Raw genomic sequence first — 23,488 nt, forward strand, 5'->3', positions numbered from 1 at the left:
GGGTACATAGATCACACTCTCCCCTCTCGTTGCTATGCATCACCATGATCTTGCATGTGCGTAGGAAATTTTTTGAAATTACTACGTTACCCAACAGTGGCATCCGAGCCTAGGTTTTATGTGTTGATGTTATTTGCATGAGTAGAACACAAGTGAGTTGTGGGCGATATAAGTCATACTGCTTACCAGTATGTCATACTTTGGTCCGGCGGTATTGTTGGACGAAGCGGCCCAGACCGACATTACGGTACGCTTACGCGAGACCGGTTCTCCCGACGTGCTTTGCACAAAGGTGGCTAGCGGGTGACAGTTTCTCTAACTTTAGTTGAACCGAGTGTGGCTACGCCCGGTCCTTGCGAAGGTTAAAACAGCACCAACTTGACAAACTATCATTGTGGTTTTGATGCGTAGGTAAGATTGGTTCTTGCTTAAGCCCGTAGCAGCCACGTAAAACTTGCAACAACAAAGTAGAGGATGTCTAACTTGTTTTTGCAAGGCATGTTGTGATGTGATATGGTCAAGACATGATGCTAAATTTTATTGTATGAGATGATCATGTTTTGTAACTGAGTTATCGGCAACTGGCAGGAGCCATATGGTTGTCGCTTTATTGTATGCAATGCAATCACGCTGTAATGCTTTACTTTATCACTAAGCGGTAGCGATAGTCGTGGAAGCATAAGATTGGCGAGACGACAATGATGCTACGATGGAGATCAAGGTGTCGTGCCGGTGACGATGGTGATCACGATGGTGCTTCGAAGATGGAGATCACAAGCACAAGATGATGATGGCCATATCATATCACTTATATTGATTGCATGTGATGTTTATCTTTTATGCATCTTATCTTGCTTTGATTGACGGTAGCATTATAAGATGATCTCTCACTAATTATCAAGAAGTGTTCTCCCTGAGTATGCACCGTTGCGAAAGTTCTTCGTGCTGAGACACCACGTGATGATCGGGTGTGACAGGCTCTACGTTCAAATACAACGGGTGCAAAACAGTTGCACACGCGGAATACTCAGGTTATACTTGACGAGCCAAGCATATACAGATATGGCCTCGGAACACGGAGACCGAAAGGTCGAGCGTGAATCATATAGCAGATATGATCAACATAGCGATGTTCACCAATGAAACTACTCCATCTCACGTGATGATCGGACATGGTTTAGTTGATTTGGATCACGTAATCACTTAGAGGATTAGAGGGATGTCTATCTAAGTGGGAGTTCTTAAGTAATATGATTAATTGAACTTAAATTTATCATTAACTTAGTCCTGGTAGTATTTTGCAAATTATGTTGTAGATCAATAGCTCGCGTTGTTGCTTCCCTGTGTTTATTTTGATATGTTCCTAGAGAAAATTGTGTTGAAAGATGTTAGTAGCAATGATGCGAATTGGATCCGTGATCTGAGGTTTATCCTCATTGCTGCATAGAAGAATTATGTCCTTGATGCACCGCTAGGTGATGGACCTATTGCAAGAGCAGATGCAGACGTTATGAACATTTGGCTAGCTCAATATGATGAATACTTGATAGTTTAGTGCACCATGCTTAATGGCTTAGAATCGGGACTTCAAAGACGTTTTGAACGTCATGGAGCATATGAGATGTTCCAGGAGTTGAAGTTAATATTTCAAGCAAATACCCGAGTTGAGAGATATGAAGTCTCCAACAAGTTCTATAGCTAAAAGATGGAGGAGAATCGCTCAACTAGTGAGCATGTGCTCAGATTGTCTGAGTACTACAATCGCTTGAATCAAGTGGGAGTTAATCTTCCAGATAAGATAGTGATTGACAAAATTATCTAGTCACCATCACCAAGTTAGTGGAACTTCGTGATGAACTATGATATGCAAGGGATAACAGAAACGATTCCCAAGCTCTTCATAATGCGGAAATTGACGAAGGTAGAAATCGAGAAAAACATCAAGTGTTGATGGTAGACAAGACCACTAGTTTCAAGAAAAGGGCAGAGGGAAGAAGGGGAACTTCAAGAAGAATAGCAAGCAAGTTGCTGCTCAACTGAAGAAGCCCAAGTCTGGTCCTAAGCCTGAGACTAAGTGCTTCTACTGCAAAAGGACTGGTCACTGGAAGCAGAACTACCCCAAGTGATTGGCGGATAAGAAGGATGGCAAAGTGAACATAAGTATATTTGATATACATGTTATTGATGTGTACTTTACTAGTGTTTATAGCAACCCCTCAGTATTTGATACTAGTTCAGTTGCTAAGATTAGTAACTCGAAACGGGAGTTGCAGAATAAACAGAGACTAGTTAAGGTGAAGTGATGATGTGTGTTGGAAGTGGTTCCAAGATTGATATGATCATCATCGCACACTCCCTATACTTTCGGGATTAGTGTTGAATCTGAATAAGTGTTATTTGGTGTTTGCGTTGAGCATGAATATGATTTGATCATGTTTATTGTAATACGGTTATTCATTTAAGTAAGAGAATAAATTGTTGTCCTGTTTACATGAATAAAACCTTATATGGTTACACACCCAATGAAAATAGTTCGTTGGATCTCGATCGTAGTGATACACATAATCATAATATTGAAACCAAAAGATGCAAAGTTAATAATGATAGTGCAACTTATTTGTGGCACTGCCGTTTAGGTCATATTGGTGTAAAGTGCGTGAAGAAACTCCATGCTGATGGGTTTTTGGAATCACTTGATTATGAATCAGTTGATGCTTGCGAACCATGCCTCATGGGCAAGATGACTAAAACGCCGTTCTCCAGAACTATGGAGCGAGCAACTGACTTATTGGAAATAATACATACTGATGTATGAGATCCGATGAGTGTTAAGGCTCGTGGCGGGTATCATTATTTTCTGACCTTCACAGATGATTTGAGCAGATATGGGTATATCTACTTAATGAAACACAAGTCTGAAATATTTGAAAAGTTCAAAGAATTTCAGAGTGAAGTGGAGAATCATTGTAACAAGAAAATAAAAGTTTCTACGATATGATCGCAGAGGTAAAATATTTGAGTTACGAGTCTGGCCTTCAGTTAAAACAATGTGAAATAGTTTCACTACTCACGCCACCTGGAACACCACAGCATAATGGTGTGTCCGAACATCATAACCGTACTTTATTAGATATGGTGCGATCTATGATGTCTCTTACCGATCTACCACTATCGTTTTGGGGTTATGCATTAAAGACAGCTGCATTCACGTTTAAAAGGGCACCATCTAAGTCCGTTGAGATCACACAATCTGAATTGTGGTTTGGCAAGAAACCAAAGTTGTCGTTTCTTAAAGTTTGGGATTGTGATGCTTATATGAAAAAGTTTCATCCTGATAAGCTCAAACCCAAATCGGAGAAATATGTCTTCATAGGATACCCAAAGGAGACTATTGGGTACACCTTCTATCACAGATCCGAAGGCAAGACATTCGTTGCTAAGAATGGATCCTTTCTAGAGAAGGAGTTTCTCTTGAAAGAAGTGAGTGGGAGGAAAGTAGAACTTGATAAGGTAATTGTACCTTCTCCCTTATTGAAAAGTAGTTCATCACAAGAAATCTGTTCCTGTGACTACTACACCAATTAGTGAGGAAGACTAATGATGATGATCATGTAACTTCAGATCAAGTTAATACCGAATCTCGTAGGTAAACCAGAGTGAGATCCGCACCAGAGTGGTACGGTAATCCTGTTCTGGAAGTCATGCTACTAGATCATGATGAACCTACGAACTATGAAGAAGCGATGGTGAGCCCAGATTCCACAAAATGGCTTGAAGCCATGAAATCTGAGATGGGATCCATGTATGAGAACAAAGTATGGACTTTGGTTGACTTGCCCAATGATCGGCAAGCAATAGAGAATAAATGGATCTTCAAGAAGAAGACGGACGCTGACATTACTGTCTACAAAGCTCAACTTGTCGCAAAAGGTTTTCGGCAAGTTCAAGGGATTGACTACGATGAGACCTTCTCACCCGTAGCGATGCTTAAGTCTGTCCGAATCATGTTAGCAATTGCCGCATTTTATGATTATGAAATTTGGCAGATGGATGTCAAAACTGCATTCCTGAATGGATTTCTGGAAGAAGAGTTGTATATGATGCAACCAGAAGGTTTTGTCGATCCAAAGGGAGCTAACAAAGTGTGCAAGCTCCAGCGATCCATTTATGGACTGGTGCAAGCCTCTCGGAGTTGGAATAAACGCTTTGATAGTGTGATCAAAGCATTTGGTTTTATACAAACTTTTGGAGAAGCCTGTATTTACAAGAAAGTGAGTGGGAGCTCTGTAGCATTTCTGATATTATATGTGGATGACATATTACTAATTGGAAATGATATAGAATTTCTGGATAGCATAAAGGGATACTTGAATAAGAGTTTTTCAATGAAAGACCTCGGTGAAGCTGCTTACATATTAGGCATTAAAGATCTATAGAGATAGATCAAGACGCTTAATTGGATTTTCACAAAGCACATACCTTGACAAAGTTTTGAAGAAGTTCAAAATGGATCAAGCAAAGAAAGGGTTCTTGCCTGTGTTACAAGGTGTGAAATTGAGTAAGACTCAAAGCCCGACCACGGCAGAAGATAGAAAGAGAATGAAAGTCATTCCCCATGCCTCAGCCATAGGTTCTATAAAGTATGCCATGATGTGTACCAGATCTATTGTATACCCTACACTGTGTTAAGCAAGGGAGTACAATAGTGACCTAAGAGTAGATCACTGGACATTGGTCAAAATTATCCTTAGTGGAATAAGGAAATATTTCTTGATTATGGAGGTGACAAAAGGTTCGTCGTAAAAAGTTACGTCAATGCAAGTTTTGACACAGATCTGGATGACTCTAAGTCTCGATCTAGATACATATTGAAAGTGGGAGCAATTAGCTAGAGTAGCTCCGTGCAGAGCATTGTAGACAAAGAATTCGCAAAATACTTACGGATCTGTATGTGACAGACCCGTTGACTAAAATTATCTCACAAGCAAAACATGATCACACCTTAGTACTCTTTGGGTGTTAATCACATAAATGATGTGAACTAGATTATTGACTCTAGTAAACCCTTTGGGTATAGGTCACATGACGATGTGAACTATGGGTGTTAATCACATGGTGATGTGAACTCTTAGTGTTGAATCACATGGCGATGTGAACTAGATTATTGACTCTAGTGCAAGTGGGAGACTGAAGGAAATATACCCTAGAGGCAATAATAAAGTTATTATTTATTTCCTTATATCATGATAAATTTTTATTATTCATGCTAGAATTGTATTAACCGGAAACATAATACATGTGTGAATACATAGATAAACAGAGTGTCACTAGTATGCCTCTACTTGACTAGCTCGTTAATCGAAGATGGTTATGTTTCCTAACCATAAACAAAAGAGTTGTTATTTGATTAACGGGATCACATCATTAGGAGAATGATGTGATTGACATAACCCATTCCATTAGCTTAGCACCCGATCGTTTAGTATGTTGCTATTGCTTTCTTCATGACTTATACATGTTCCTATAACTATGAGATTATGCAACTCCCGTTTGCCGGAGGAACACTTTGTGTGCTACCAAACGTCACAACGTAACTGGGTGATTATAAAGGTGCTCTACAGGTGTCTCCAAAGGTACATGTTGGGTTGGCGTATTTCGAGATTAGGATTTGTCACTCCGATTGTCGAAGAGGTATCTCTGGGCCCTCTCGGTAATGCACATCACATAAGCCTTGCAAGCATTGCAACTAATGAGTTAGTTGTGAGATGATGTATTACGGAACGAGTAAAGAGACTTGCCGGTAACGAGATTGAACTAGGTATTGAGATACCGACGATCGAATCTCGGGCAAGTAACATACCGATGACAAAGGGAACAGCGTATGTTGTTATGCGGTCTGACCGATAAAGATCTTCGTAGAATATGTAGGAGCCAATATGAGCATCCAGGTTCCGCTATTGGTTATTGACCGGAGAGGTGTCTCGGTCATGTCTACATTGTTCTCGAACCCGTAGGGTCCGCACGCTTAAGGTTTCGATGACAGTTATATTATGAGTTTTGATGTACCGAAGGAGTTCGGAGTCCCGGATGGGATCAGGGACATGACGAGGAGTCTCAAAATGGTCGAGACATAAAGATTGATATATTGGAAGCCTATATTTGGATATCGGAAGTGTTCCGGGTGAAATCGGGATTTTACCGGAGTACCGGGAGGTTACCGGAACCCCCCCGCACTACAAGAAACTTGTTAATCCATGACAGATTCTTTTTGACATTCCTAGAATCCGTCACAGATTATGACGGTTTACCTCGGCCCGTCACCAATACAGTCACCTATTTGTAAGCCGTGGTTGGGCCGGAAAACAGCAGGCCCTTGATGACGAACCACATGCTACCGTCACAGAAACTGTCATGAATCGACCAAGTGGGCTTAGACGGGCCTAGCATTTTTTTAATATACACCATCCAGACCGTCATGGATTGTGCTCCTGCTGATGTGGCGTACATGCCCATTCGTTGGCCCACATGTCGGTCAGACCATACGTTTTGCTTTAAAAATAAAACTGTGAGGATACGTGGGTGCCATTGTATGCCCCACATGACAGTGTATTTTGCATTATGTTGCTTCCCATAAAAAACAGTGGATACTTCCTTTTCCCCGATTCTCACATTCTCCAGATCCCATCGACCGCCACCGCCGCCGCCGCCGTCAGTGCCACCGACGACTGCCCGGGCGAGGGTAGTCAGATCCGGCGGGGTGGTCCGTCTCGGCGCCATCTTCAGGATCCCTTCAGTCTCTCTCCTCGCCGCCGGGCACCCTTGCTGCGTCGACGAGCCAGCCTCCACCCGCCATTGCCGCGCCAATGATCCATCCGCCGCCCGCCATTGCCGCACGGACGAGCCAGTCGCTGCCCGCACTTGCTGCACCGGACACTCCCCCGTTCTTTCCCCACATCAACGCCAGCCAGGAGCGAGTGGTATGTCTCCGACAGAAATCATCTCTCTCCTTCAGAATTTTTTGACTAAATATTGTGATTTGCAATTCCCCCCTTCAAAATTTGGGATGCACTTTTGTTCAATACACTTCAATGGCAAGTTTATATGCTAATCATGCTCATTTGTTCAATACACTTCATTGGCAAGTTTATATGCTGAAGTTAGATGCTCACTATAATACATACTAAATTGAGGCATGGGTACAGTTGTTCCTCGCTCAATTTGGTGAGCAAGATTTCGTTTCAACGGGATGGGTTGTAACCATCAGCAGATGTTTAAGTAAACAATCAGATTTCTACCTAAAGGCTGCAACTAACTGCTGAGAAGTTAACACTCTGCTTTAGCTAAAATCCTGTGAGGTATGTGAAGATCGATTACAAAGATTTAAGTGATCCATTAGCCTAATGTCTTAAGTAGCAGCTAAGTTATCTGTTGACATCCCAGTTTTAAAACAAACCACAAATCACTAAGATAATTGAATTTCAGAACTATACCAGTCAGTTAACTGAATTTTCTCACTGATGGAGTGGCACATACAGTTAACAACTAAGCCCATTTAGTTCAGTGGCTCAGTACACTGGGGTACAATTTTATATGCTGAAGTTAGACGCTTACTTAAATTCACACTAAACTGAATGATGTCGATGGGGCTGTAGAGATGTTGCTACATCCTACTGCAGGATGCTAAGAATAGATTTTACCAATAGGTTAAGCGAGAATTGATCGAACTTTTTTTTGCACTATTACACATCCTCTGTTTATGATGTTGTAATATACTAAAATCTTCCATGCACACTATCATGTTGACTTCTTCAGAAACGTTGTACTATGGGCAAGCAAAATATTTTCATAACAAATGCCGGATTTTGTGTGTGCTCTTATCATACTTACCATTAAGAATGCAAAATGCAAGAATTCACACATAAATTTATGGGTTTCTTTTTTGGGGTTATAGTTATTACTTGGCCATTAATTAATCTTGTATGTTTTCTGCGCCCAGAGATCAGCTCTTGTTGCCGCCATCTGATGGTTGTCGTCGTGATCTTCGGCTGCGGTGGTGCACTTCCTTGTGTATAACGAGACAGTGGGGTTGTCACCCCATAATCTTGGTGTCGGCTCCCACGACTGCCTTCTTGGTTACCACCACTCAGGTGAGTCCCTAGTATTATGTCCAGCACTAACGAGATAGTGGGGATGTCCAGATACATATTCAGAAAATATTATCTCAGTGTAGTTAGCATTTGGGATTTTAGTTCCATTTTCCTTGTTTTCATGACACCATGGATGTGATACTTGAACAATGTACATTAATGTCGAATAATCAGTGAAATATTGTCAAGTGGTGTATGTTCCTTTGTCACAGCAAAAGAAAAAAAATCTTTTGATGAACTGTGTTCACTATAGTGTGAAACAGTATAATTTTAAATCTGAAGATATTCTAGTTTGCTATACTGTACATGTTAATTTGATGGCCGGGGTAAACCTTTGATTGAGTTGGTTCTTTTTCTGCAATGTAGATGGATAGACATTGGATTCATGGTACATTGTTTTCCCGTGAGTACATCGAAGGTGTCAAAGAATTTATGAACTTCATTCAAGAGAAATTCAGCGAGGATGATAAAATACTCTGCCCATGTAGAAAATGCCTTAATCATCACTACCAGCATCAGACTGTTGCGAACACGCACATACTGACGTATGGCATGGAAAGTACGTATACTCGCTGGATATATCATGGAGAAGACTTTGATGTAGATGTTATTGAACGTCCTGTTGATGTGCATGATACCGAGGATGGAGACAATGGCGCTGACCGGTTTGAAGAGATGTTTGAAGACCTACGCACAGCAGTAGAACAAGCTCAGAGTGAAACTGAAAATCAAGATGCTACCAATGGTGGAAACCCTTCTGAGAATGAGTCTTTTTTGAAGAATGTGATGAAGGAGGCAAAACGGCAGCTTTATCACGGTTGTACCAAGTTTTCAAGGTTCTCCTTTGTGGTAAAGCTTCTTCACTTGAAGTCATACCATAGGATCCCGAATAGTGCATTTACTGAAATTTTGAAGCTATTAGCTGAAGCATTCCCTGAACCCAATACGCTCCCAAAATCGTATAAGGAAGCAAAGAATCTTCTAAAGGAATTAGGCCTTGGGTATGAGTCTATACATGTGTGCTTCAATAATTGCTCTGTTCAGAAAGCAATATGCCAATCATGACAACTGCCCAGTTTGTGGACTGTCAAGGTGGAAAGACCCTGCTAGAAAGAAGATTCCACAGAAAGTGTTGAGGCATTTTCCATTGGTGCCTAGGCTAAAGAGGATGTTTCTTTCCAAAAAAGGTGCAGAAGAAGCAGAATGGCATGAGCTAAAGAGGCAGCCCAATGAGAAGGAACTGAGTCATCCAAAAGACGGTGACGCGTGAAAAGATTTTGATGAAAAATTTCCAGAATTTGCAAAAGATGCCAGAAACTTTAGGCTTGGCATTGCCACTGATGGGTTCAATCCTTTTGGAAATTTTAACACAACCTATAGTATGTGGCCTGTATTTGTTATACCATACAACCTTCCACCTTGGGCATGCATGGATCAGTCAAATTTTATGATGGCTCTGCTGATTCCAGGTCCCAAATCACCTGGCAAGCACTTCGATGTATTTCTACAACCACTTGTAGAAGAATTACTTGAGCTCTGGGAGGGTGTGCGTACATATGATGCTCTTAGTGGAAAAATGTTTGATCTTCATGCTGCAGTTCTATGGTGCATTCACGATTACCCAGCTCTGAGCACTCTTTCAGGGCGTACCACAAGAGGCTATTTTGCATGTATTCATTGTGACAAACACCCTCTTTCTTACAGCCTAAGGAGTAAAATTGGATATATTGGTCACTATCGTTTCCTTCCAAGGGGTCATCGTTTGCGGAGAAACAATGAATTTGTTGGTCTTCATGAAAGCAATGATGAGCCAGGTAAATTCTCTGAGAAAGAGTTGCAGGCAGAATTGGAGAAGGTTAGACCTGGGATACAACAAGAAAGTAGGAAAAGGAAGCATTCTGACTTGGGCAACAAGAAGGATCATGTGCCAATTTGGGGCCGGAGGGTTTGTTTGTGGGATTTGAAGTATTGGGCAAAGTTGAAGCTGAGACACAATCTTGATGTCATGCATATTGAGAAAAACATTTGTGAAAACCTCATTGGGACAATTCTGAATCTGGAGGGTAAGACAAAGGACACACTTAATGCTAGGATTGATCTCAAAGATTTGAATATTAAAGAGAAGTTGCAATTGAGGAAGGAGGGAGACTCATATGTGATGCCTCGGGCCCAATATACCTTGTCCAAAGAACAAGTGGTTGCATTTTGTCAATTTTTACGAGAGTTAAAGTTTCCAGATGGGTTTGCTTCCAACATCTCAAGATGCACAAGTGCTGATGGAACCAAGGTACAAGGCCTGAAAACACATGATTGTCACATTCTTCTGCAGAGAATCTTACCTGCCGGCATGAGAGGATTTTTGGACAGTGATATATATCAAGCAATAGTTGAGTTAGGCAAGTTTTTCAGAGAACTGTGCAGCAAAACTCTTGTTATAGTTACTCATTTTGAAACGATGTTCTCCATTTATTAGTACACTTCTATACATGTAATTGCGGTTTAATTGTATCCATTATTGATTTTACCTTCTTTTCAGGTCCACAATCCTATGAGGAGCCAAGGGAAAGGGGCCCCAATTTGGGAAAAGGTCTGGAGAGGATCACTCGACGTCGGCAGGGCAAACTGCCGCTTGTCATTCCAGAAGGGAAGTTAAGGCCGGAGGCACCTCTTCTTGCTGCAAACTTCGCAACTGAATGCAACGTCACAGTTAGACACCATATGCCCGTGTTTAAGCGCTGGAAGGATTACAAGGACCCAGATGGACATGTCCGAGATGGGATCTTCAGGAACTTTGTAGGAAAAGTTGGTGTAAGTACAAAGTCCAAGCCTTTCTCCCTCAAATTGCTATCAACCTGTCAATTTTTCCTATTGTGTCAATTATGTGCAATCATGATACTTACACATGTTTTTTCATTGGGCTAGAACAAGTTTCAGATGGACGTTGATGCTGTGCCAGTTAGGAAGGCTTGTACTGAAATGCTGAAACGTGCGACTCGCCAACAACGATACAGGCTCAAGAAAGAGTATTTTGACCCTCACCCACTCCATTTGGTGACGAGAACGTCTCCTGTCCCCTCGATGACTGATGAGCAGTGGAATGAGCTAGTGGAAAGCTGGAAGGATCCCAAAAAGATGGTATGTTTCTTCCTCGAGACCAATCTCTCGCCTTCTACATGCTAATCAAGAAATTGTGCCTTACATGTATTTGGTCTCTTGATGTAGGGGATATGTGAAACTAACAAAAATAATCGAGCTCAAGTTAAGTTTCACCAAACCACTGGCTCGCGCAGCTACCCTGTGCACTGTGATAATCTGGTAAGTCAAACATGTGGCTCTAGATGTGCATTGTCATGAGAAATATTCTTGACCATAGGTTCATGTAAACTGTTGCGTCCATGTAGTAACTGTGTATGATGCTCCCTTGCCTTCATATTGGTTGTTTCCAGGGAGACAAATACAAAGATAAAGAACCCACTGCATTGGATTTGTTCAAGGAGTGCCACTACAGCAAGAAAAAGAAAAGCTACACCGGTGTTGTCCAAGCTGCAATTGTAAGTCAGCTTCAAAAGACTACCAACCATAATTTTACCTTTTTGCTTACTAGAACTAATATTGTTTGAGTTACTCCACCAGATTGAAACTGATAATCAAATGTCAGTATATCTTAATTGAAAATGTTAACATGTTCACTTAACTATCTTGTAATAGCCTGTCCTGTATGATTGTACCCTTTTTTATTTTCATACAACTGATAAGTTTTGAAGCGATTGAAAAACATCAGTTTTGATTTAGTATATGGCTAGATGAAATGTCTTTAATAAATGCGCATAATCACTTTGACATGTGACCAATCAGCCACCTAAAATTACAGAATTTTTTTAGTCTATTATTTGGCTTTATATATTGTAGTTTTGGCCATCCTCAGTGTCTTACATTTTTAGTGTGTGTGTGTATATATATATATATATATATATATATTATAGACTGACCTCCAGAAATAATTTGATTTAAACATTACTCACTTCTGGTTAAATCAGGAAATAGTCCACTTTGTTGTAGATGATAGTATATATGAATAATTTGAATCACCTCCGCACAGAAAAAAGATTAATCTGACTGTTATCACAAGTGTCTAGTTGTAAAGGATGCATGATAGCTTTCCTTACAAAGACGATGCATGTAAGCTTGCTGATGTTGTCTTCTCTACTTGGGCTTAAGCCGTCTTATAACCATGTTTGTTGCTTGCATTGCTAGACCGAGATGGAAAACAAGGCCTCTCAGCCTACAGAAGATGGACAGGAATCGAACTCCGCGACCGAGGCTGTAGCTGAAGTGCTTGCTAAGCACACTAAGAAGCCAAGGTTTCTTCAGCATGTGGGGATCCAGCATGTCCATGCGAGATCTGGCGATAGCAACTGTCAAGCAGAGTTGGCAAAGAGGGGCAATGTCGAGCTTCGGGCACTTGTTGACACCTTGACCAAGCAGTTGAAGGAGTCCGAAGAAGCAAGGACCAGGCAAGACGAGGAGCACATGAAGAGAGATGAGGAGAACAGGAAGAATCAAGCTGAGATGGATGCAAAACTGGACTTTTTGCTAAGTCAGTTGCAAGCAAGATCGGCTCAAGGGTAAGTTGTTTGTCCAAGATCAGCCGTCGTCTCTACTTGATGCATGCAAGCTATCTGAATGCGATATACTGCTAGAACCTACCTTCTTATTTTGTAATGATTTTGTTGTGCAAACTACACACTGTTGGATGCAAACTGGTTGCATTTTGCTGCTCCATTGTTGGTGGATTTGGAGATGTAAGCTCAATGTTACTTTGCTTTGTGATGTTGTTCTTCTTTTATGTATTTGTGATGGATCTGGAGTTGTAAGCTCTTAAGCTTGGAAACCCATTTTGTGTAGAAACAAAGAAGGGCTAGGTTGGGTACAGTAAACACTAATGGGCCGAATAAAGTGAGCCTCGAAACACACTTTCTGGCTAAAAAAAACACAAGTGCCGCATAATTTTAATGGGCTGATGTGCATATTGAACACATGGAAATGGGCCAACGAGAGTGTAAATGATTATGGACCAAAATGAACGGGCCAACCAGCTACGGTAAAATGGACCCATAGGCCTGGCTGTACTAAAATAAATGGGCCAGACCACACTGGGCCGAATGCCATCGGCTTACACTGTGCCACGTCAGCTCCACGATGGCGCCACGTCATCTCCACGCTGGTGCCACGTCAGATCGCGGGAGATGCCACATGGGACTTGTCTTTCTACACGTCATGTAAATCTGTGACGGAATAGTCCGTCACAGAGGACCGGGCCTTGGGCGGGCCGGGGTCAGATCGGTGACGGTGACAGACCGTCATAATTCATGACAGAAACAAAAATTCGTCAAGGATGGGCGGGTGGGCAAATTATGACGCGATATACATGACGGATTTTTGGACCGTCACGCCTGGTCATCCTTGACAGTTTTTTCCATGTCTGTGACAGACACTGACTGTCACAGATTAACGACTTTCTTGTAGTGCCGGGAGGTATATGGGCCTTAGTGGGCCTTAGTGGAAGAAAGGAGAGGTGGCCAGGGCTAGGCCGCGCGCCCCTCCCCCCCTAGTCCGAATAGGACAAGGAGAGGGGGGCGGCGCCCCCCATTCCTTCTCTCTCTCTTCTTTCCCCCCTCCCGAATCCTATTCCAACTAGGAAAGGGGGGGAATCCTACTCCCGGAGGGAGTAGGACTCCTCCTGGCGCGCCCTCTCCTGGCCGGCCGCACCCCCCCTTTGATCCTTTATATACGGAGGCAAGGGACACCCCTAGAGACACAAGTTGATCCACGTGATCATATTCTTAACCGTGTGCGGTGCCCCCTTCCACCATAGTCCTCGATAATATTGTAGCGGTGCTTAGGCGAAGCCCTGCGACGGTAGTACATCAAGATCGTCACCACGCCGTCGTGCTGACGAAACTCTTCCCCGACACTTTGCTGGATCGGAGTCCGGGGTTCGTCATCGAGCTGAACATGTGCTAGAACTCGGAGGTGCTGTAGTTTCGGTGCTTGATCGGTCGGGCCGTGAAGACGTACGACTACATCAACCACGTTGTGCTAAACGCTTCCGTTGTCGATCTACAAGGGTACGTAGATCACACTCTCCCCTCTCGTTGCTATGCATCACCATGATCTTGCATGTGCGTAGGAAATTTTTTGAAATTACTACGTTACCCAACAAGAACTTGGCTGTAGTGTGCCCCACGACGCCACAGCGCGAACAAAAATTAGGCAACTTTTGATATTTAAAAGGAAAGTATATCTTGTTAGTGCCCTCAACGTCGGTTGTGTCGATGAACTTCCTCACTGGCTCGTCCACCTGATGCTCGACGCGGACGCGAATGTACTCATCGGTGATCTTCTTGTTCTTGTGTGACACCACAATGACAGTGCCGAGCTTGTCGCCTAGGGTCCATTCCATTTCCACGGTCTTGATCGGAACCGACAACCCATGGATTTGCACCCCAATTCCGAAAGAATCCAGGGGAACATCCACGGGATCACCACTTCCATCAAATGCCACGAGCAGGACATAATCATTCCTCTAGTGCCACGGTCCATCTTGAAGTACATGATGCCGATCACCCTCCTCCGAGAAGGTGACGACGAACCGCCCAACTTCACTTTTGACTCGCTGGGCCACCGCCTCGCCGCGCACCCTCCATGTCCCTTTTAGCTTGTTGACGACGGCCTGGGGATCAGCCGGGTATGGTGAGAGTACCCGACCCACCACCAGCTTGTCAGCCACCGCCCACAAAGCCACCTCCATGTCGATGACGATCGGCTTCTCGTTGAACATTGTCGGAGAGCGCACATTGGCCTTGCTATTCCTACAAAGCATAGGGGGGCGTCGTTGCTGTGGCAGCGAAGCCAATGGAGGCCCTCAGCGAAGCCAGAACCAGGCCACTCAGACCCACCCCCACCCCCACAACGCCCTTCCCTTTCATCAACAATGACAAGTCAGTTGGTGCCATCGGCTCGTTGTTCACCATGACATGTGAGAAAGGCGGCACCACCAACAGCCCATCCATACCACTGCTAATACTAGCCACAACAGCCTCATCAACTTGGTTCTTCCCAGCCTGAACCGAAGGGGAGTCCTAGCCTGTCATATTTTCCCTGAAACAGACAAACAGCGAAGCAACTGGAAGCATTGACTGAAATTTGAGACCTAAAATCATGCCCCGCTCCAGTGAAATAGGCCTCACGATCCTCAAATTTTGTCTCAAAATCAAAACTGATAACTCTTGGCTTTAATTTCGCACAAGAAATGGAACTGTCTTGAAATCCCCCCTTCGCCAGGATGTTGAACGCACTAGGAATTGCCCCTTTCTCTCCCAAATTACTCACCAGATCGGCCGCGGCGTAGAATCCAACACCATCAAATCCTCTACGACCACCGCAATCGTCAATGTAGCTTTCCCTTCCATCAATTGAAAATCCCCTCGATCTGAATTGAAGAAGTCTTGCATCCTCTCCCGAAGGCACCAAACGCAACCTTCACTTGTCAATCGCGGTGTTGGTGCAATGGCAACCTTCACACACCACCATCGCAGCAACACCCGTCACACCAACACAATTTGATGGCAAGAATCTAAAAAGTGAAACTTTTATTAACACCTAATGTTGTATCAAGACAATATAACCAACAAGAGTTTACAACACTCGATCTCAGCATAACATATGATACATATAACATTACAAACCACTGCAAGAGTTAAAAAGACGATAGCAAAACCAAGGGAGAACAACTAGTCGTTAGAATGCCAAAGGTGAAAGAAAAGCTCTTAAAAGATTGGCTTGCCGGTATAAACTAACACTCTTATATTTCTTTACAAAGGGAGTACATGGTTCCAAATTACCAAATTAACATAGTAACGTGGTTGCAAAAACAAAAGATATATTGAAGGAGCAATCGAGGGCGGGTCTTCTTCATCCATTGCGTTCCCCTCCGTGAAGCAGTGCCGCGGGAGGAAGTCGTTGTTCTCGATGCGGAGGACGACGTGGAAGGTGGTGCGCCGCCGCTCCAGGCGTCGAGGCCCTCGAAGCCGGAGACGGCGAGGGAGAAGAGCGGGGCGCTCCGATGGGTAAGGAAAAGCATGCAAAATTGGCCGACCCCGGCCGATCCGGCGAGCAGCATAATGACATAGACGAGCCATGGATGCCTCTGCAGGAATCCCGCTTCCTCCATGGATCTCTATTGACGATGATCAACGGTTGGCTTGGATGATGCCAAGATCGATCAACAGATGGAGCGAGCAATAATCCAGGGGAACAACTGGTTTACTAACCGATTTGCGATGTTTACTGGTAGGGTAGCTGACTAACGGTTAGGCTGCATGCATCCAGGACATTTGCGACCATGCAATGCACCCAACGGATTAGCGATCCGATATTATCTCTCGTCGTATGAGATATTATCTGGTAGGGTTTCTTCACTTAGTCACATCCTATTGTCAGCCCTAAAATAAGCCAATCTACTTCTTACTATAACCACCGGCAGTGTTCATCTTAGGAATGAAGGTTACTTAGGATAATGTAAAAAAAAAAGCATAAAGCTTTCTATGAGAAAAACACTATGTTGGAGAATAGTTGTACACATTATGCAATAAAAATGGATTTGACATTAATAACTAATTTGTTGTTCCTCACAATGTTCACTTGGTGGTTAAATGTCAAGCTCACATAAATAATAGTAGTTTTGCTAAAGCACATCTAGATGTGCGATAAGTATTGCACATCTAAGTCTTATATCATTAATCTTACGTCGAGATTCGTGTGCATATTTTTTTATTTTTTTTCCTCTTTATGCTTGATTCACTCACTTAGATGTGCAATAACTAGGGCACATCTAGATGTGCCCTAGACATACCCAAATAATAGAAGGTTAATCATAAAGTACCTAGTTAATGTGTGTGACTTATTTACTGATATAATGTTGTGTCGGAATTTTAATGATTTATTGTTGGTACATGTGTTTGTTGTTGATGTCGCTTTTGTTTGTGATGTTTATATTTGCTCCATGGTCCATATAAACTTGGAAATCTGGTAGATATGAGCATTGGCAAAAATTATGCCCCATCGATATGTGAAGCCCCCACAGATCAACAGTTGACAAGTGAAGAAACGTAAAACAAAACTACACCACCATTGCACCCATGGATGATTCTGCATCATGGGCATTGGGAGCAAATTTGATGGCAAGAATCTGAGAAAGGGAAGTTTAGTAAACACCTAATGTTGCATCAAGACTATATAACCAGCAAGAGTTTACACCCGATCGACCTCGACATCACGAGATACACACAACCTTACACTGCATAACCAGCTAGTCTGCTAGTGCCTAGTGGTCGTTAGTCGTTTAGAAGTTATTAATACCTCGTTCCAACATGAGAAACCGCCGGCAGTCAGCCGATGGCAGGCCATCCAGCGTCACCGTGCACCTGACCAGCATGGGAGTCAAGCGGCCGAGATCCGAGGTGGTCTTCACGGCGTTCCCGTCCAGCCTCACCCGCACCACCAACGACGGCACGCCGCCGCCGCGCACGCGCTCGTACACCGCGTCTGGCAGCCCCAGCCCGCCGCCAGTGGCCACGAACGGCACGTCCACGGCGGTCCGTCCCGGGACGCAGAACCCGCCGAGGCGGTCGGCGCGCGCGAGCGGCACGCCGTCCAGTTCCACCACGGCGCTCCCCTCCTTGAAGCAGTGCCGCGGGAGGAAGTCGTCGTTCTCGACGCGGAGCAGGACGTGGAAGGTGGGCGGCGCGCTGGCGTCGCCGCTCCGGGCGTCGAGGCCCTCGAAGCCGGAGACGGCCACGGAGAAGAGCGGCGCACTAGTATGGGTAAGGAAAAGCATGCAGAATTGGCTGACCCCGGCCGATCCGGCGAGCAGCATAATGACATACACGAACCATGGATGCCTCTCTGCAGGAATCCCGCTTCCTCCATGGATCTCTATTGATGATGATCAACGGTTTGCTTGGCTGATGCCAAGACCGATCAATCGATGGAGCGAGCAATAATCCGGAGAAATGAACTGGTTTACCAACTGATTAGCGATGTTTATGGGTACGTAGCTGACCAACGGATGGGCTGCACCTGCATGCATCCAGCACATTTGTGACCATGCAATGCATGCAAAGGCAAAGGGAAGGTATACCCAACGGACTAGCGATCCGATATTGTCTCGGCGTATGAGATACATTTGTCAGTAGAAATAGTACTGTAACTCTTAACGGAACCGGGCCAAGTTTTCAACGAACTCACGAGCTAGTCATTCGTTCGATTTGGGACTGCTGGGAGATCTTAGAAAGGATGGGTCAGGGCGGCGTCGACCTAGAAGAACCCTACCATGCAATCTCCGACGAGGAGGCGCCGCCGTTCTTGGGCGAGGCGGCACCACCATCACCCGCGGGACATCGCAAGGAACTGCGCAGGCAAATCATCTGCTACTCGGTGCTCTGCCTTGTTGTGGCGGCGATATGGCTCGGTCGCCACTTCTACGAGGCCATGGTGTATGCCAACATCCCCTCCTTCACCGTGCACCTCGCCAGCTAAGACGGCATCGACGCGGCCCGCCCGGCCCGCGTCGTCTCGCCGGCGTTCAACCTCACGATCCGCATCAACAAGACGTGTGCCGACCGCGCCGATGTTGTCGTGTCCTACGCCGACGTCGCGCTCAGCTGGGGGCGCGTGGAGCCGCACGACTGCACCGGTGAGCGCCCCGGCAGAGACGTGGCGGTGATGGCACAAGGCAAGGGGGTGGGGCTCTCGAGGGGGCTGCGCCAGCGCATGGCGGAGGAGCGGCGAGGGTCGGCGGCGCTGGAGCTCGACGTCGAGGTGACGGTGTACAACGACGTCCCCGATCACATCTTCGGCCCCGACGTCCGTGACAAGGTGATGTCGTGTATGCTCAGGACGGATGGACATGGCACGTCCGCGGAGTCGGAGCCTTGCACTTGGTACTCATTAGTGCCTTTTGATGAGAAAATGGATATTTTTTCGAGGCAATAGAGAATTTGACAGATAGGTGTTGCATGTACCTAGAATTTCTTATTTATCGGTCAAGTATATAGACATCCTTCGTTTGAAAAAAAAAACAAGTTTGCTAAATCCCAACGGATCAAGATTGAAGATTTTTTTTTTCTTCAGTTCACTTTATAGAAAAGTGCAACTAGGTGGAAATATGCAAGTTGTGCTTTTCACTAAACTAGCAAGCTGGCCCTTGCAATGCGGGCAACATCTTTTAATGGTCTTTATGTTTTACAACAGAGTTTCATATATGAAATAAAGTGACTGGGGCACATCCATCTAAATAACTCACTCAAACATAAAAGGAAAAGAAAAAAGAAAATGCCCACACGAATCTCCGCGTAAAATCAATAACATAGGACTTAGATGTCCAATACTTATGGCACATCTAGATGTGCTTTAGCAAAACTGATGAAATAAATGTGTACAATTTTATATTGGATTATATTTTCTTCTAATATTAATAATTATATTGTAATTGTTGTTGTTGTTTTAAGTTTTAGAAGAAAATCAACCACACGCCAGAGAATTAATGCTAATGCGAATATAACATTTGAAGTCTTAATTTATAATATTTCTTGATACTAGATTTTATTATATCCGTTGATTTTTCTAAATATATCTACCAATATGAATGGTGCTATATAGGTGGACTACAAATATGCATCGGTTGTTAGATTCGTGCTCTTTGAATTGTACGACGCTAAGAAAGTGAGCCTAGTTCACTTGGTTAGTGAAGTGGATGTACGGCCCAACCACCAATGTTCAAGTTCTCGTGGATGAGAATTTGGGTTCTTATTCTTTCTAAAACAAAAATCGTTGTAGGGGCTTCTCCTACTGCATTCCTTCCAAAAAAATGTACTATACTAGTTTATATGTCAACTAATATTTTTACCAAGTAATTCTAAATACTCCCTCCGTTCTACTCCCTCTGTAAACTAATATAAGAGTGTTTGGATCACTATTTTAGTATTCTAAATGCTCTTATATTAGTTTACGGAGGGAGTATAATATAAGATCATTTTTGATAGTGTACCGCCTTCCGTGGCCACAGTTGTATTGGGCGAAATGCCTAACTTGTTTCCGTAATAAAGCTATGCTTTAACCCTAAAAAACGCTCTTATATATATTATGGGACGGAGGGAGTATATCATATGCTAAAGATTTTTCTATTGTTCTGTATTTTGAGATTTTCCTAAGTATTAGTGGACTAAGCTTATTGTTTTTTACCTTATTTTTTTGTGACATTGTGTCATATGTGTTTTCTTATGCACAATATTATTTGTCATCTTCATATTTCAGGATCGAGCATTTCATATGAAGCAAGAGTATGCATGTTTTGTAATATTATAAATTACCATGGTCATCTGATGTGATTAAAAACTCTAAGATTCTATCTTTTCCACATGAAGTTATAGTGAAAGATAAAAATAATAAAAACATTATTTACTCACTCCTTTCATGGTTTGAATACGTAGGAGAAATTTTTAAATATACACCCCCTGCTTGGTCAATACAAAAAGTCTTCTTCATGTTGCTAGAGGCTATATCAGATTTGATCAACATTCTTCTATGCCACAATATTTTCTCTTGGTGATCCGAGTTTGACAACTCCGTCCTAAAGTAAACTGAACTTACTAATGAGATAGCATGTTACCAATCATGATACACTACAAGATTTTTTTAAATTATTCATGTCACGGGGGACAATTCACAAATTTTATTTAATGTTCTTCAATGCGACAAAAGTTTACCATGCCAACTCCAATTTGGTTACTCCTTGCTCAAGTGAACTGAAGTTAGAACTGATGTAGCATCTGACAATTCATAATTCTACGATTATTCTTCATGTTGCTTGTGGCAATCCCCAAATATGACCGTGATCTATATCTTCACGTCACTATTGGCGATCCAAAATGTGCTAGCATGGGCCAGTAATCTTCAATAAACCTTCCTGTCGCTAGAGGTAATTTCAAATTGGGTCACACCGACCTACAAAAACTCTTCATGTATGCCCCAAATTTGAAAACTGCATTCCCAAGTAAAAAACTTACAAGAGATAGCACTACATTAGTCACGGGTTTGATAATTCGGATGTGATGAGTGTACATGTCATGTCATTTTTGTTGGTTTGATTCTTTATGGAGTTAGAATCTTCCCTCGGTGTTATGTTGAAGATGATTCACCGGCCTGCACTTCTACAATGCGAGCCTCGATCAAGGTTGGACATCCGAAACGAAGCACATGAACATCATGATTGTACCTCAACAAGGACAAACAGTCGATCCATTATCTTTTGAAGATGCACTTTGATCAAATGGTGCTCCTTGTCGGTTTTAGCCCGGTTTTCCATAAATTAATTGGGCAGTTTTTTTCTTCTTAATTAATCGACGAGGCAATTCTTTTTTGCTTCCGTTTTGAAGAAAAAAAAAATGATGCTCTTTGTGCTAAGTACATTGTTGCTTTCGGTTTTATTCAATAAGCTCCCCTCCGCACAGGTTATCAACTTGGGAATATCTCCTGTACATTTAAGTAACAGCTAGTTGTTCATCATACAGGGTAAACTAATGCGGGCTGCTCAACTTTTGCCGAAAGGCGGTGTCACTGTGGGAGTAGCATATATAGACCGAAAGTGATGGGTCGCCATTTGGATTTTTAGAACTCCAATTGATGCTTATTACATTTGCTCTCCTCTTTCTGAGCCATCACTTGGAAACGAGGCTGTGTTAAGCATATTGATCCCAAAGTTCTGATTTGTTTTGCTATTTTTTTAGAAGCACTCGGCAACTGGGTGATTGGCAATTTGGCACTCGTAAAAAAAATAGTACATTTTGGGGGCTTCGACCGATGATGAGATTCAGAGCCTGAAGTGCTGCTGCTGGAGTGCAGAGGACACCTTGTAGTGCCGCTGGACCACCTCCTCCGCGGTCGTGCTGCTGTACCGCGCGCCGCCGTCGCCGTCGGTGACGACGATCGGCTCTATTACCGTCGTCGACGCGGCGGTGCGGTCCGTCCGGAAGAAGCACGCCACCGAGACCCGCGGCCCGACGGCGTTGGCCACCACGCGGTGCTCCACGCTCTTGAACCTGCCGTTGGACATGATCTGCAGGAAGTCCCCCACGTTCACCACCAGCGCCCCCGCCACCGGCGGCACGTCCACCCACGCCGGCTGCTTCCGTTCTGCGCCGTCCTCGTCCTCGAGGTCGACGAGAATCTGGAGGCCGCCGACGGCGTCCTGGAGGAGCACGGTGAGGAAGTCGGCGTCGGAGTGCCGCGGCGTGCCGAGGGTGAGGTGCGGCTCCGGGCAGGCCGGGTAGTAGTGGCATGCCAGGCTGACGCCCTCCAGGCACCCGTGCTCCTCCTCGAGGTGGCCGGGGCGGAGGCCCAGCGCCTCCGACAGCAGACCCAGCAGCGTGCGGCCCAGCCCCTGCTGCAGCAGCCGCGCGTACTCCGGCGCCACGCTCCTGCACGCCGCCGGCATCTCCTCCGGCGCCGCCGGCAGCTCCATGAAGAGCGTGTCGCGCCAGTTGGCCGCCCGGGACTTGAACAGGTTGAGGTTGCTCTGGTACCGGACGCGCCGGCCGAGGTCGCGGGTGTAGTAGGGCGCCTTGGCCTCCACGGGCTCCTCGAAGAAGCCGCGCGCCGCCGCGAGCATCGCCGCCGTGGCCGCCTCCGGCACGCCGTGGCCCACCACCTGGAAGAAGCCCACCGTCTCCGCGGCCTCCCTCACCTGCGCGACCGCCGCGGCTCGTGTGGTGACCGCGGCGGACAGGTCGATGACCGGGACGGTGAAGCGATGGGGCTGAGGCGCGGCGTCCGGGAGGGACTCTGGCGGGTGGTGGAAGATGGACGGGACGGCGGTGACGCCCGCGTCGGCGAGGCCTTTGACGCCCGCCCTCGTCTCGTCGAACGCCTTGAGGTCGAGGGTGCGGAGGTGGTCGGCGGAGGCCATGGACGGCGGTGCTGCGGTGCTGCGGTGCTACTGCTTCGTGCTCTTTGGATTCTTCAGTTTGTGCGAGCCACAAGTGGAGTCGTGGCTCTCTCTTTATCGAGTGAACGTGTAGGGGCCGCACATATATATTCTTTTGATGCATTCTGCTGCCGCGTCACCGGCCACTAAATGTTTGATTCTGTGCATGCAAAAGCTAGAGAATGTCAAGAAATAATAGCCTGAAACATAGTGCGCATTTGTTTGCTTATATATGCACTAGTATAAGACAAGATTTTACTATACTAGCACTATATTTATGCAATATATACATGACACA

The 23,488-nt window shown here is 44.6% G+C and overlaps 2 protein-coding genes and 1 pseudogene across 2 annotated transcripts; 2 read left to right on the top strand and 1 right to left on the bottom strand.

Annotated features, from left to right (window-relative positions):
- The first annotated feature begins 8,513 nt into the window (after window positions 1–8,513).
- LOC147983046 (uncharacterized) lies at window positions 8,514–10,129 on the top strand (annotated as a pseudogene).
- Window positions 10,130–10,957: 828 nt separating this feature from the next.
- Window positions 10,958–12,776, top strand: LOC147983047 (uncharacterized). Its single transcript, XM_087539420.1, has 4 exons — window positions 10,958–11,282; window positions 11,370–11,462; window positions 11,594–11,698; window positions 12,402–12,776. The coding sequence occupies exons 1-4, from the start codon at window positions 11,082–11,084 to the stop codon at window positions 12,774–12,776; spliced, it is 774 nt and encodes a 257-aa protein (XP_087395546.1). The 5' UTR covers window positions 10,958–11,081.
- A 9,045-nt stretch (window positions 12,777–21,821) lies between these two features.
- LOC125535185 (DIBOA-glucoside dioxygenase BX6-like) lies at window positions 21,822–23,274 on the bottom strand. Its single transcript, XM_048698230.2, has one exon. The coding sequence runs from the start codon at window positions 23,170–23,172 to the stop codon at window positions 22,078–22,080; it is 1,095 nt and encodes a 364-aa protein (XP_048554187.1). The 5' UTR covers window positions 23,173–23,274; the 3' UTR covers window positions 21,822–22,077.
- Window positions 23,275–23,488: the final 214 nt, after the last annotated feature.

The sequence above is a fragment of the Triticum urartu genome, chromosome 2A, assembly GCF_056163025.1.
Source record: "Triticum urartu cultivar PI428250 chromosome 2A, HENAU_Tu73, whole genome shotgun sequence".
NCBI classification, from domain to species: Eukaryota; Viridiplantae; Streptophyta; class Magnoliopsida; order Poales; family Poaceae; genus Triticum; species Triticum urartu.

What these genes read in the sequence shown, in the direction of transcription:
- LOC147983047 (XM_087539420.1), top strand. Translation starts at nt 11,082, where the DNA reads ATGGACGTTGATGCTGTGCCAGTTAGGAAGGCTTGTACTGAAATGCTG. An exon ending in CTGTGCACTGTGATAATCTG is followed by an intron (nt 11,463 to 11,593) that starts GTAAGTCAAACA and finishes GGTTGTTTCCAG; the next exon opens with GGAGACAAATACAAAGATAA. An exon ending in GTGTTGTCCAAGCTGCAATT is followed by an intron (nt 11,699 to 12,401) that starts GTAAGTCAGCTT and finishes TTGCATTGCTAG; the next exon opens with ACCGAGATGGAAAACAAGGC.
- LOC125535185 (XM_048698230.2), bottom strand. Translation starts at nt 23,172, where the DNA reads ATGGCCTCCGCCGACCACCTCCGCACCCTCGACCTCAAGGCGTTCGAC.